Raw genomic sequence first — 16,259 nt, 5'->3', positions numbered from 1 at the left:
AAGACTGATCACATTTTGTCTCTTGAGCTGGTTTTACCCGAACATTGTCACCTTCCTTGAATATGTTGTCTGCTTCATATTTTTCGACTTTCTTACGTGTATCGACACCTGGAATAAACGACGTTGGTTTTTGCTTAAATTGCTGCGATGGACTTTTACTACAATTTGATGAGATCATCTTATTGTACAGTAATACTGCCAGAGCAATTGAGCAACGTGAGCGGGCGACTGTTCTTTTGATTGTTCTGTGTATGCGTTCAACGATACCATTGCCTTGAGCTCGATGAGCTGCTCGATATTCTAAATCAACGTCCCACTCGTCAGCAAACCTTGTTAACGTGTGTGAACGAAATTCATTGTCCATTAGAAGGCAAGCTGGCGGTCCAAATAAGGAAAATATTTCTTCCAGCTTTCCAATAATTTCAGCCGCTGTTTTGGTTACCAGTTTGCGCCACACTGTATACCGTGACGGGCCGCAGTCAATCATTGATAAGTATAGTTCTGCACCTACATGCGTCACATCGAGAGCAACCCGATTCCAATTTTGCTTTACACTCAGCTGACCATACTTCCATTTCACGGAATAAGGATTGATGGAGTTGCACTGGTTACAACTTCAATTACTGCTGAAAACTCCTTACGTGATACATTCTGGTTGTTTCGTAAACAAAGTTGCAATGTTCGATTGACACCAAAATGACCAATTGAGTGAACTTTCCATATGTCTTTCTGTTGGATTATTCCGGTTGCACACACTGTTCTGCACCATTTTTGAGGGATTCGTGAAAGTCGATCGCCCAGTTTTAGTTCAGATGGAATCCATTGTACAATAATCTTAATATCTTTTGCTATTTCCTTTATCGTATTCAGCCGTCGTTGTACTAGCAGTTGAGAAATTCCCCGAGTCTTTACGCGATATTCTTCTTTTAAAACTGCGTTTAACCATCCCACGGTGCTCTTGCTATCGCTGTATACTGTGAGTTCTTTTATATCCCATTTACTGGCTAAATTTAACCCTTGAAGTATCGAATCTAGTTCACTTATATTAATATGGTGCGTATCACTCGTTGGTCGTAGCCATGGTGCATCTTCAATAACAATTCCACCAATTAGAAGAACTACACCCAGTCCTATGGACGATGCATCACAGTAAAACTCAGCTTTTCCATTCACTGGTACCAGCCATTTCCCACCAACGGAGTCCTGTTTTTCCAAACGGTGAAGCAACTCATTCATTTTTTCTTTGAAATCTTCAGAAACATACTCATTCCATGGAATATTTCCAGCTAATCGTTTGATGTATAAAGCTTGTAAACGCAAACTTCCTGCCACCGGGTAATGTCCAATAAGTTTACCTAAATTGCTAAAAAGCTGTGATCGTGTGACTGCATTTGAAGATCGTATTGTACTACATTGTCCCGCTTCCATATCAATTCCCCATTTTTATTTCGTTTGACTCTCAATCCTAAAACACGTCCTTTTTCTAGCTCTTCTGGAGGTTTACACTGCAACCCAAATTTCTCAAGATGCTTCGCTACATTTTCAGCTGTTTCTACACTTTCATCTACAAATATATCATCAATGTAATTATCACATGCTTTCTTCACAGTCGAATTCATATTGAGCACGTGACGAAGAATTGTAGTCATTATTGTTGGAGCCACATTGATGCCAAAACACATTCTGGTGAAACAATACAGTTCCTCATTTATAATCACAGTTTGATATGGCCACAGTTTTTTGTCAATGTGAATTTGAAGGTAGGCTTTCTTAAGATCAAGGATTTTTGCACTTTTAATTTTCCTCCAACGACGCTGTTTCTCTTGACAAACGTCGGCATTTGCTGTGTGACAATTTACAAATTCGTTGAGAGCTCGGAAGTCTCCCACTATCTTTCTACCTTTATTTTCTTGCACAACACACATGAGCAGTATCAATACTTTAGGTGGTCCCAATGCTTGCTCGTTATACGGCACAAGAATGCCAGAGTTGATCCATTCATTTCTTTCTTTTCGGTAACTACTTTCATGCTTTTCGCTCATCTTGTATTCGCGGATCGTGTTATTAATTGCGGGCTCTTTATTCCAGTTCCATGATGCCGTCCACTTTTTTCCGTCGAACTTTGCCGTGAAATCCTGATGTTTTATTTCGTTGTTTTTGTTTATTTCTTTCTCTTCGTTTATTTCGTTATCTTCGTTTATTTTGTTTTCTTCATTTACTTCGTTCTCTTCGTTTATTTCGTTCTTTCCGTTTATTTCGTTCTCTTTACTTCTTATATAATTAGCCCCACATTTTGCCGTGTTTATTTCTTTCTCATCGTTTACTTCGTTCTCTTCGTTTACTTCGTTCTCTTCGTTTACTTCGTTCTCTTCGTTAACTTCGTTCTCTTTGTTTTCTTCGTTCTCTTCGTTTACTTAGTTCTCTTCGTTTACTTCGTTATATAATTTGCGCCACATTTTTCCGTGTCACATGCTAACATTCGGACGGTACGGTTTTTATCACCATAGATTACGGCTCCTCCGAATTTTTCAATAGCATCCATTCCAAAAATCAAATCAAACCCGAATGGTTTGTCCTTTACAATTAACGAATTAACCATCCGATATATTCCATCAATTTCCAATTTGATTACCATTTCACCTAGTACTTGAACAGTTCCTCCCAAAGTTGTGATGCATTTTTCACTTTTTGAAACAAGTCCATGTGTAGATTCAGCATGAACCACTGTAATTGAGCATCCAGAATCATCCAGAATCGTTTACTTAGTTCTCTTCGTTTACTTCGTTATATAATTTGCGCCACATTTTTCCGTGTCACATGCTAACATTCGGACGGTACGGTTTTTATCACCATAGATTACGGCTCCTCCGAATTTTTCAATAGCATCCATTCCAAAAATCAAATCAAACCCGAATGGTTTGTCCTTTACAATTAACGAATTAACCATCCGATATATTCCATCAATTTCCAATTTGATTACCATTTCACCTAGTACTTGAACAGTTCCTCCCAAAGTTGTGATGCATTTTTCACTTTTTGAAACAAGTCCATGTGTAGATTCAGCATGAACCACTGTAATTGAGCATCCAGAATCAATTAATGCTGTTCAGAACATTCCGTTTATTTTAACTTTTAATGATGGCAACGCTGTTTCAGGGAGAATACTGGATGCCATTATTTCCAAATTCTCCCTTTTCCTTTTAAACCTTGCAATCGTTTGATGCAGTCTTTGGCTCGATGATTGTGTGAACAGTTCTTACATTTTACCTTGCAGTCCCGTGCATAATGTCCAAATTTCCCGCAATTAAAACATGTTATTTTATTTGTTCCGGCAAAACCAATGTTTGGGGAAATAGGGATGTTGCTGCAACCATCACATTATCGGAACCATCCAACTGTCAGGCTTCTTGAGTCACTTGTTCCAAAGTAACAGCAACCTCAACAGCCTTTGCAAATGTAAGTTCTTCAGATTCCAGTAATAGCCGTTTGATTGTAGCTCCATCGTTAAAGCCAGTGATAAATTGGTCGCGCAACCTGTCATCTCTATCCGTAAATTTGCATCCTTTAGCAGCTCTTGCAATCCGTCGTGAAAATTCCGTCACACTCTCGTTACTTGCTTTTTTAATTGTTGCAAATTCAAAGCGTAGTATTAACGATGACTTTGGTTTATAATATTTTCCTCAATCTCTTCGTATGTCACTGAATCGTCTTCTGGATATGCCGGCAAGCATAGATCTTCTAATGCAGAATAAATCTGTGGTGGCAAACATGTTAATGTTATCGTTTTTCTCTTTGCTTCGTCAATGTCCATTGCTGCAATATATGTTCGCAGTTGACGGATAAACCGTTGATGGTTGCCATCAAATACTGGTGGCATAATAGCCAAAATAGCTTGTTGCATTCTTGTATTCGCTTATATACATATATTAAAAACAATTATCTAAGCGTTTTTCAACCTTCTGTTTTATTACAAAAAATCATATATAAATACAAAGTTATAATTCCCATGAGAATTATAAAACAACAATAGCCATTAAAAACCATAAATGAATGCGTGACTTTCATCACGTTTACCTACGTGACTTTTACCACGTATACGTAATAATTGTAATTCACCAACTTCAATAGAACAGGTTTAAAAAGTTATTTGACAAAAAAATAAAATAAAAAAATATTAGCATTAAGAAATATTTAACAGATAATCCATTTAGCTTCAAAATAGTATTTTATTATTATTATTTGAACATAGCTGGAAGAATAAAAAAAACATAATGTAGTGTATCATGGCAAATTCTGAGAAATCATCTTGGAATCTTGCTCATATTGTCAATGTAGTTTAATATGATCAAAGTACCTCATCCAATTAAATATAAAACAAAATGTTTTTGTATCAATGTATTTAAATTTTATGTATGATTGTTAATTTTCAAATATTTATTGTAAATGACAGTACCCAAGATTGTGTATTATGGTGCATCAAACCCCCAACAATTTTTTTAACTATTTACATCAGTTTCGACCCTATGATTTCTGTGTTCCACTTCATAAATTATGACTCCTGTAAAAATTTGAGATTTTTCTGTGGCAATTTAATAGGTCCACAAAGAACACAAATATCTGTATTTTTTACAATAAACTGTAATTAATACTATTACTGACGTCGGTTACATTTAAACAATTAATATACACGAAATTACTTATAGTTCTTACTGCATTTACTGCAAAGACTGTCAAATGGACAAAAGAATACTCAAATATTCCAAACAAGTATGACAAAGTTTACAATATGGAACAGAGCACAGTACAGTAGGTAGCTTTTAGCTACTGGGACTATGGGTATTTAGTTAAGTATTGCCAATTGCCATCTTCGTGATCTTTGGCTGTTGGTGCTGCTCATTTCTTCTTACAACTGCGCAAACTTGAAACTTTCTTTCTGTCAGCCTCAACAACTTGCAGATATTGTGATAATTCGCCTCGGTATTGGCTGCATCTAGAAAGTCTGCACTTAGTTTCATGCCGCAGAAATTGTCTTCATCTTTGATGACAGAAATGAAGAGTAAAATGGTCAGTTTTCAATGGTATTGTTAAGAAAATCCATGTTCATTTCTAAAAGGCTGAAAATGTACCATGAATCTGCAGTAACCAAATCTCCAAGTCTTGTTGTGGCAGTGATTTCAGTTGTGAACTTGGGTTTTCTGAAGCCAGATCTACACGTTGTCCACCAGGCACTGTATATCAGATACACAAAGATGGCGAAGCTGCATAACTTTGTCTGCTGTGCAGCAGTGGTAATTCCTGCTGGCAAAAAAGGGATCTGCTCTTCAAGAAGGACCATTTTGATGGAGTACAATATTTTGGACATCCACCGTGCTTTGTGGACTGCACCTGGTTGACGAAAGTGAATCTGTCTGTTTTCTGAATCAAGGTACAACAAGCATAATTCAATGAATTCTTTATAGTGTTCTTGCTAATGCTCTATAGAAGATTGTCAAAATGCTTCTTAAATATGTTAAATACAATAATTTCTGGTGATTTTGATGCTTCAATGTGCAAGTCGTTAAAAACGTGTGTTAAAATAACTTCTCCAACGTGATTTCAGCATGCAGACCAGAACAATGCACAGCCAATTCTTTGATGTAGGGCCACACACGCGGTACTGACATGTTTGTTAATGCTGGCCGTAGTATCAAAAGTCAAGTTTACTATTGACTCAGCACAGTTCCATGACTGCAACAACTGCATTGTAGCATTAGTCATGGTATCTCCAGATCGTTGATCTATTCCTGGTTGATAAGCAGGTACGTCAAAAAAATTTGACATTGGTGTTGTCACCAACAGCGACCACAAATCATTCTTGTAAGCCATGTGTTGCCTGGCTCTTCATCAGTTGCTGGAACCCATGACTTCCAAACTTCAGAAGCAATTTCTTCATTCACCATACGCCTGGATCTGTCTGCTGTGGCAAATGATACAGCAATTTTACTAGCATCATCTCCTGATTCTTCAATAATGACCTCAGTGAATGCAGACTGTTGTGCAGGAGAAATTTTCATTCTTGTTGCCATAGCCATAATTATTGGAGATTTAAGAATGTTATAAGGTATATGAACTGCCGTTCCAGTGGTAGTGGTTCAATGATGCTTTTTTACCAGTTTCTTTTCAGAAGTCTTGAAAGGACTATCGATATCACCTTTACTTTCATCACTACTTTCCTTGCTGCTTTTGCTAGAGAGCTCGCTGTAACTGTAATGCTAATTTCTTGTCATGGGAGCCAAATGATTCTGTGGGGTCTGTCTTCATGGAGTCTAAAAACTTTATGTCTTTGTCATTCTTTATGACTTTTTTAGCATCTTTTACCCACATTGGAAATATCAAACTGAGTTCTTCTGACATTTGTTCAAGCTTGGCAAGTGCTGACAATGATGAACAACGATCTAGAGGAAGTTCACGAAGTTTTGCATTCTTTTCAGACAGTGCAATGATTTTTTCACAGGCCTTCTTTTCTATTATTATTGGAATATTTGCTTTCTTGAAGAAAGAAATGATCTGCTTCAACACAATTTTTGTACTGTCATGTTTCGATTGCTTTATAGACAGGCCAGCTTGTTGATGAAACATGTAGCATCACAGCACTTGTTCACTTGTCGGTAATCTGCAACCAGTTATCTCCGCATCTGCTTCTGTAATACTGGCTCCTATTCCAAACACTGAACTTTTCTGACAAGTCTTTTTTGGCATAAACTTCACAGCAGATTGTGTCATGCTGTTGGTACAGTGGTTGCTAACTCCTGAAAACACAAATAGAGTTTGAAACATTCTACAGTATGTAAGAAGATATGAATTATAAAACTCTTCATTTATGCTAAGTTAGACATACAAATTTGATATAATATTGTAATAATGCCGTAGTAAGCTATATTTCGTGCTTCATGTGGACCCATTAGGAATAATTATATTTTTATAATATTTCACACAGTAACTACTTAACACCAAAGGAACATGTTTATTATTGGGCCATTAAGAATATGACCCATGAGGGGGTTTGATGCACCCTATTGTGTATATAAGTTTACACACAAGCTTATGTGTTAAGGCACACAAAGTATTGTAAGAAAGTGCACTGTGTATAAATGTTGATATTTAAGTTATTGTACATGACAGAATTATGTTTGAAGACAAAGGATTTTTTTCAGGAAGATACATAAGATTATGTGTAAAAGTATGTAAGATTGGGTGTAAAGGCAGGCAGGATTGTATTAGAAAGTTCATACAATTATGTGTAAAGACACACAGGATTGTATCTAAAGGTATACAGGATTGTGTATAAATGTGCATAAAATTGTTTATGAAGATTTATAAAGATACACAGAAAAAAACAAACAAATGGATGATGATGGTTGATGATGATGATGATGATGATGATGATGATGATGATGATGATGATGATGATGATGATGATGATGATGATGATGATGATGATGATGATGATGATGATGATGATGATGATGATGATGATGATGATGATGATGATGATGATGATGATGATGATGATGATGATGATGATAATGATGATGATGATGATGATGATCTCCTTTGATCATAGTACTATATTTTTCCTTACAATTTTTTTTGCCATAAAATATTGTGCTTGTTTTTCTCAAATAAGTTTATTCAATAAATAAATTTTTTAGATAACTGTCAATGTTAAAGACCACAATGGAATATTTCCTATTCATTATGCAGCTGGTTATGCAAGTGTTGATTTCTGTAAGGTTAGTTGTGTTTTTTAATAAAATATTTTTCAATTCACTTGAGAATCATCATCATGAAAAAAACTTTTAAACATATAATTTTGTTTGATGAACTAATTAACATGAACTTTGTCTGACTAACCAATCACACCAAAAACAAAACAAAGCATTAATTTGTACTTTAATATTTTTTTTTCTTTTTGTAATTTTCTGTAGGTTTGTAAAATCAAAATTTAAAAATAGTTTTATTGACTTAGACGTGGTATTTATTAAATTGTCCCAAAATAAGACTTTTTTTAAAATTTTAATGTGCACTTATTAAAAGTGCAATTACTATCACTTATAAAAAACACTATGGTATTTTGAACACAATAATACTTCATAATATAAAAAACGTGTTGGTGAAATTTGCCCCCACAGATAGCTGTTCTTGTTTGATGTCATCATTGACGTTTCATGCAAAAAAATTGTGCGGTGTGCAAAAAAATATTTGTATATATGCATTTGTATTTTCTACAATAAACACAATCTTGAGCATCTTCTTTCCTTGATTTTCTTATATTATTTTTCATTTCCTTGCTTTTTTATATCATCTTTAATGCAGTCTCTCCAAGTTTTTTCTATTTTTATCTCTAATTTTTTTTTAACTTTTTATATGATGATTCCCTGCATCATCTGAATTTTTATACTTTCTATGCCTAAACTACTTTAGTTTTTTTCTGATGTGTCTTATTAGATACATTCTGATGTATCTTATCAGATACATTCTGATGTGTATTATTAGATACATTCACAATCTCATTCTCTGTCTGCTATTATCACTTTTTTACTTATTTTTTAGAATCACGCTATTTTTCTATTTGATCGTTATTTTTTGATGGCGATTGACATCATCAACCTTCTTTGGCTTTGTTTTACTCCCAAATTACTTTACTCCACCACTTTATTACATTTTCTTGATTATCCTTATCCTTAATTTTACATTACATAGTTTTTGTCAATCATAGTAATAGTTTCTCTCTTTAGAGTTTTTTTCTTCAACAATTTGTTTCTCCATCAGTAGGTTCATCAGGAAGATGGACCTACTGATAGAGAAACAAATGTATGTCAAGCAAAATAACAACTTTATAATATAACAACAAAATAACAAAAAAAGTTTTTATTTCTAAAAAGATTTATAACAAATTGTTACAAAATATATTTAGCACTAGAGGCCTTTCAAAATTTCATCAGTAGTGCTAGTTTAAGTGCTGTTATGCAAAATTTTATTTGTGTTACAAAAGTATAATTTTTAATCAATTAAGGTATTGTTGCTATTAATTATCATCGTCTAATGTTTTTTAAAACAGGAAGTGTTAGTTAAAAGTATCATGCTTTTGTTTATGCCAATGACTTTCATATGACAATAAATTTTTATCACTTTTAAGTTCTAGAAAACCAAAAGGCTGGAAAAGCAGTTCCATTATTTTATTATTTATACGTTGGCAACCATACACATGGTTGTCAAATCTGTCAGTTGAATGGCCGGTTCTGCAACTTAATATATGACCATTTATGCAATTTCTCAAACTTTTTGTTTTTCCAGTATATGTTGATTGACCATTACACGATAAACATTTTAAATAATAAATAACATTCTTGCTGTTACAAGTAACATGACTTTTAATGTTCCAGATAGTACCATTAGATGTTTCAAATTTTTTTACCTCTTGCAGGTAAAATAGACGAATTTTGCAACGGCTATCATTACATTTAAAAATTCCTATATTTTTATTGTTAGATGGTAAGGAATTAAATTTAACAGAAGTAAGTTATCTTAGTAACTTTGGTGGTTGTTTGTAAGCTATTACAGGATTAATATTAGAAAAATTTGTTGTATTCCTTCACTAGAGGATAGAATGAATAGAAAATTAGTTTCAGTTAGTATAGGCTGGCAGTTTGTATTACTGTAAAATATAGTGACTAAAGGAAAGATTTCTTTAGCTTTCTTTTGTTGAGCTGGTCCTTGCATTTTTGCATTATGAAATACTTTTTCAATAACATTGTCAAGGTAATTGCATTCTTTCAGCCATAATTTAAGCTCTGCTAAATGCAAATGTCTGTAGTATAATCAGATTTTTTACACATTAATTCAGATATTAGGCAATTTACTTGAAAACTTAAGTTAAAAGATAAATTTTGTGAAACCCAAAATGATGGTGTTAGTATTTTAAAGCAGAAATCTAATTATAATGTTAAAACAACTCCTCCAGAACTCAATGAAATAATTTCAAAAATCGAACAAGTAGATCCCATTTCATCGCAAGAAAGAAAAGCTCATAAAAAGCTGAAAGAAACGAAAAATATTGTAATTAGAAAAGCAGACAAGGTAGCAGTTTAATTATGATGGACTCTACATATTGCAGTGATAAACTTGTCAATCAAGATCATCTTTCTTCGTCAATTACGTATGAAAAAACAAAACTCTGATAGACTAGTTTTTAAAAATCTTATAAAAATGATTAATAACCATAAATATCTAACACAAAATAAGGTAGACTACATTACAAATTTTGAATAGAAATCAAGCAATTTTTAATATTTCCCAAAATTTACAAATGTAAAGAAATAATCAAAAAGTCCAAGAATTTGACTCCCTATTTATTGAAATGCAACCACCAAACGATCTAAAAGGTTGACCTATTATTGCAGGAATCGACTCACCTACGTCACATTTAAGCCAATTTCTGCACTTAATTCTATCTCCAATTGTACGGAAACAAAAAACTTATATAAAAGATGATTGGGATTTTTTAAGAAAAATTCCAAGAAAAGTTTGAATTAATTGAAAAAGAAAATATTTATAATATAGTTAATTTTTTAGGCATTTCTGTCATTCTTCAAAATAACAAATATATAAAAATGGATTTATTTTATAAAGAAACTAACGTTCATGATTATTTAAATTTTAATAGTCATCATCCTTACCACACCAAAAAGAACATTCTGTTTAATCTTGCAAAAAGAATAATTGCATTTACATCTGATTATACCACAGAAAAACTGCGTTTAGCAGAGCTTAAATTATGGCTGAAATAATGTAATTACCCAGACAATGTTATTGAAAAAGCATTTCATAATGCAAAACTGCAAGGACCAGCTCAACAAAAGAAAGCTAAAGAAATCTCTCTTTTAGTCACTATATTTTACAATAATATAAACTGCCAGCCTATAATAACTGAAACTAATCTTCTATTCAGTAACTTGTACTTAGAAAATGTTGTCCTACTTTTTATATTAGCACAGGGATCAAAACTATGAACAAAATCTTTTAAACCTTTAGATTCAACTATACTGAAGGGTAGAGATTCACAAACCAAAAACTTTGTGATATTAAGAACAATAAGCTGTTTTTGTTCCTGACTTTTATATTTTGAAAGTAGAGAAACTATATTGTTTTGTGACCTAAATACTGTTGTATTGTTTTGTTTGCCAATATTTTTTGAACAACTAGAACAAGCTGAATCTTCTTGCATAACTCTTTTTTGTTGTTGCTGCTGGACCTTGTACTGATCTTTCGATATACTCATCTGAAATTAAAAAACAACTTTTCAATTAAACTGTTTAGTTAAAATAAAACCAGTGAAAAAGTTTTTATTATAAGTTACCTTGTGTCTCTGTAGAGTTATTTTTCTCGCCATCATTTTGATCAACTGAATTTTTAAATTCTTTTTCAACTAATAATTTATACAAAGATGAATGAGTTATTTTCAAGTGGTATCTCATACTAGATGTTGAACCCTTAGCAAGTTTGTAAACTTTTCAACATTTTTTGCAAATTGCGTTGGCAACTACTTCTCCATCTTTATCAGTTGGTTCTTTTTCAAAATAATCCCAACAGAACATGTATTTGGCCTTTACATACAACATAGAAACTAATATATAAAAAATATATAAAAAAATTAAACTTTTGCAATACCGATATTATGCTTTATTTATTATAATAAAAAAATGACATTTGGAAAATGAAATAAATTTAATAAAGTCAACTAACTGAAATTTATTAGTTAGAAACTTTTTTTTTAATTATTTAAATTTTTGATTATATATTTAAACTCAAGTTATAAGTTTAACAAATGTACAAAAATGTTTTGAATTTTTCATTAAAGCTGTAAAATAATATTTTTATAAATTTTTATTAGTATATTTATAAAAATTTTCTTTTGAAAAAAATTTTATAAAATTTTCTGTTATATAAAATTTTTGAATTTTTGCACTCATCCAACAATTGCTTTTTTGTTTTATATAAAATTTTTGCATTCATTCAACAATTGTTTTTTTGTTTACAATTACAATTTTTGTTGTTTTTTCATATAGAATTTTTTTTTTGTTTTACAAAGCATTATTGTGACCTTTTATAATTCTTTTTAATTTTTTTGTGCAACTGTAGCTACCTTTAATTTTATTCCGATTAAAAATTTTATGTAATTTATTAAAGGGCAGGAAATGCTTATCAACCAATTTTAAAAACACTTTTCCGATGCTAGTGGAAACATTTTTGCTATATGGGGGGTTGAACTAAATTACATTTCTAATTCTATTTAAAAAAGCAAAATATATGAAAAAAAAAAAAAAAAAAATTGTAATTGTAAACAAAAAAACAATTCTATATGAAAAAACAACAAAAATTGTAACTGTAAACAAAAAAGCAATTGTTGAATGAGCAGAAATTGTTTATCAAAGAACGTGATATATAAATGTGAGGGTGAATGGAAAAAACGTTTTGCCAATCATAAGCACTTCTTTTTAAAATAAAAAGTATTCAAAAGACACCATGCTTTCAAAATACACATACTGAATTGGTTCATCCTTCAAACAGCACCTGCATATAACAATAATTTCAAAAAATGCATACTATGCCTACAAGAAAAATTTGAAATAATTACACATGCGAACCAAGAATGTTTGTTGAACAAAAAATCGAAATTGATTTCTAAATCCAGGCACAAAAATAAATTTCTCCTAAAAAGCTATAAAAAATAAGTGATAATTACATTAAATCCCCAAAAGTAGAAGTAATCAATTCTAAAGAATTCTTTTTATAATAGATATCAGCATATTCAGCAAAATGTGTGAAATTTTTCAGTAGTTAAGACATTTACAATTTCCTGTAATTTAATTTTTGGTATAAATTGAAGTTTTATTAATGTGATCATTCATTTCTGATGAGTCTTTATTGATGAAATACAGTGTTAAATGAAAAATTAAATGAAACATTGATCTCTCTATTTTGTAGAATACATTCTAAAATTGTTTATATATATATATATATATATATATATATATATATATATATATATATATATATATATATATATATATATATATAAACTGTTGCACAGTTTCGTGCTTTGCAAAGATTTCCATCAGTGGTTTGGAGGTATTACTTTTATAAAAAATTGCTAAATTTAGTTTAATTTTATATATATATATATATATATATATATATATATATATATATATATATATATATATATATATGTATATATATATATATATATATATACAACCCATAGATGTTGTCCGAAAAATTTTTCCATATTTTGTTGACAAAAAGTAAAAATTAAAATGCAAGACCGGAATTATTTTTTTTTATTAATTGATAGACTGCCTGCCCCAACCAAACCCTCAGTCGATGTAGCAGCACTCTCTTGCGGGTCAGGCTAAAAGATAGTAGATATAGCAGCACTCCCTTGCGGGTCAGGCTATTTGTCAGTCGATGTTGCAGCACTCCCTTGTGAGTCAGGCTATTTGTCAGTCGATGTAGCAGCACTCCCTTGCGAGTCAGGTTATAAGATAGTCAATGTAGCAACACTCCGCGCATGATTTACAGTAAAAAAAATAAAAATAAAAACATTTTATTAAAAAAATTAAAAATAAAAACATTTTATTAAAAAAAATAAAAATAAAAACATTGTTTATACTGTTAAACACATTCAGAATGTTAAAATTCAAACTATAGATCTATATATATATATATTTTTTATTTTTTATTTATATGTGTGTGTGTATAAATATATATATATATATATATATATATATATATATATATATATATATATATATTTATATGTGTGTGTGTATATATATATATATATATATATATATATATATATATAGTGCAGTGATGGATCCAGCATTTTTTGATCTTTGAGATAGCTAACTTCCAGACATGGAGCTAGCTCCAAACATATACATGTTTATACTTATGTCAAATAATGAGGGTTTGCAAAAAATTGCGATGATTGGAGGCTGGGAACAAAAAAGCCCCAAAATATTTGCTACACCTGCCCCAAACGTGAGAGCAACAAGTTGATGAAATATTTTTTGTATTATTCTAAACTAGACTTATATTCATCGATAATTTTTAAGTTTCATAGTATTATCTCTCAGCGTTCAAAAATTATGACCATTTAAAGTTCAAACCCCCCTCAATTTGAGGGGGTTGTAATTTTTATATGATCATAATTTTTGAACGCTGAGAGATAATACTATGAAGCTTTATGTAGCTCATGGTTTTTCAACATTGTTTGTACACATTTAAGCGAAACATTTTACATTCGATCTATTTCTCGTTGGCTTTTTGTTTTATCTTTTCGCAGACCTACAATTTGCCATCATACCATCATTGTCTGAAACAGCTTTTCTGACCATTTTTGTCTTTTTACTTTACCAAATAATTACCAATTCGAATAACTCAAGATATAAAAATGATAATTTTATTTTATTTTTGCAAGAACGTTTATATAGTTCGAAAAAAATCAACGACCAAATTTTAGATCCCTCTGATAAAATTTTGTTGAGGTATTTCAACTTAAGTCATTAAATTTTAGTTGACTCTATATTTTCGCTACATTAGAAATACAGGTATGTTCTAATCAAATTAATAAATACTCAAGACTGGTTAACCTAACGAGTTCCAATTATATACCATTCTTATAGAGATTCAATTAATTAAGACATTTAATACTAATATTAATATTTGATATATATATATATATATATATATATATATATATATATATATATATATATATATATATATATATATATATATATATATATATATATATATATATATATATATATATATATACATTTGCTTCATTAGTTACTTATTAATTCTGGAGCTGATTCTCATTGTTTGGACAATGATGGAATGAATCCTTTGATGTGGGCATGTTATTTTGATAAAGCAGAAAGTTTAAAATTACTTTGCAATCTTGGATTTGAAAATGAAACAATTTTTGAATCTTTTGACACTGAAGTTCAGCTGTGTGATAACAAAGGAAGATGTGTGTTGCATCATAGTGTAATGAAGAGTGAAAGTAACCAATGTTTAAGGGTAAAGGTTTCATTTTTTATATTAATTAATTTTACACAAATTATTTGGTTTAAATATTTTTAGTTTAAAGTTATATTTAATAAGACCACAAATATTTATAAAAAATTGATTGAAGCAATTTGTTGGGGGATAATAGGTTTCTAATTATTAGGGAGAACTTGGCTGTTATTTATTAGGGAGAAACATAAGTAGTACTTAGAATTTTAAATTATGAAGTAACTTTGTTGTTAAACATATACATGTTACTAGTATCAGGGTAATCTTGATTCTTACCCAACCAGAACCTAACCTGATCATGTCTAATAAAGACCTGATAAGATTGAACAACAACATTTCATTAATAACTTTTCTTAGATATATATTTGTAAAGATAATAGACTTTAAAAAGGATAGCTAAAGTATTGAAATTAGGTTACTGTTTCTCTGACTTAAATATTTGGATTGTTTTCTGTGAAATTTATACAATAAAGTGGTTTGATCTATCCCCACACAATAAGTTTATTATTTTCTATTTGTGTTTAGATATTGCTGAAGCCACATTATAAAGAAAAAATTGATAATGAAGGAAAAAATGTTTTACACTATATAGCTGAGCATGGTAAGAAATCATGTTGTTATGATATTTTTATATTTAACTAGCTGTCATGACCCATACAGTACGGGTTGTGGTAAGTGGGTTCCACACCCGACTATTTCTAAACGTCTTAATTTGGTCTCTATACTTTATTTCTTTCTTATTTTTCTTTATTTCATTCTCAAATTTTTTATTTTGTTCTTAATTTGGTCTCTACACTTTAATTTAGTAAATGACAAAAAATTAATCGATTTAAAGCTCTTGTCTTTTGGTTAACAATTAATTTACTATACCTAAGAGCTGTACTTATTTCAATATTTTTTAAATAATAAAAGTATTTTTACATAATTAAAGTTGCATAACATTTTTTCAGGTGTTTTTAGAAACTTATTTTAATCCTCTCATTAAGATTCATTTAAAAAGCAAATTTGGACAAATTTGGAAAAACTGGCCATATTTTTTATAAAAGCTTTTCTATAAAAAAAACTCTTAACAAATTCATGTTTTTACTGTCGAGTTAGGCAAATGAGTTATTAAAAGTTTGCACCAA

General features: G+C 30.7%; 1 protein-coding gene across 1 annotated transcript in view; it reads left to right on the top strand.

The window, feature by feature from the left end:
* The window catches only part of LOC101241294 (serine/threonine-protein phosphatase 6 regulatory ankyrin repeat subunit B), a 56,288-nt gene that overhangs the window by 11,880 nt on the left and 28,149 nt on the right, over nt 1-16,259 (top strand). Inside the window, exons 6-8 of the mRNA XM_065807323.1 lie at nt 7,692-7,772; nt 14,902-15,135; nt 15,658-15,733. Coding sequence (XP_065663395.1) covers nt 7,692-7,772; nt 14,902-15,135; nt 15,658-15,733 — 391 coding nt within the window. The remainder of the gene's footprint in view (nt 1-7,691; nt 7,773-14,901; nt 15,136-15,657; nt 15,734-16,259) is intronic.

The sequence above is a fragment of the Hydra vulgaris genome, chromosome 10 (assembly GCF_038396675.1).
Source record: "Hydra vulgaris chromosome 10, alternate assembly HydraT2T_AEP".
Lineage (NCBI taxonomy): Eukaryota > Metazoa > Cnidaria > Hydrozoa > Anthoathecata > Hydridae > Hydra > Hydra vulgaris.
Note: the sequence above shows the minus strand (reverse complement) of the source record. Positions and strands in the feature narration are given on the sequence as shown.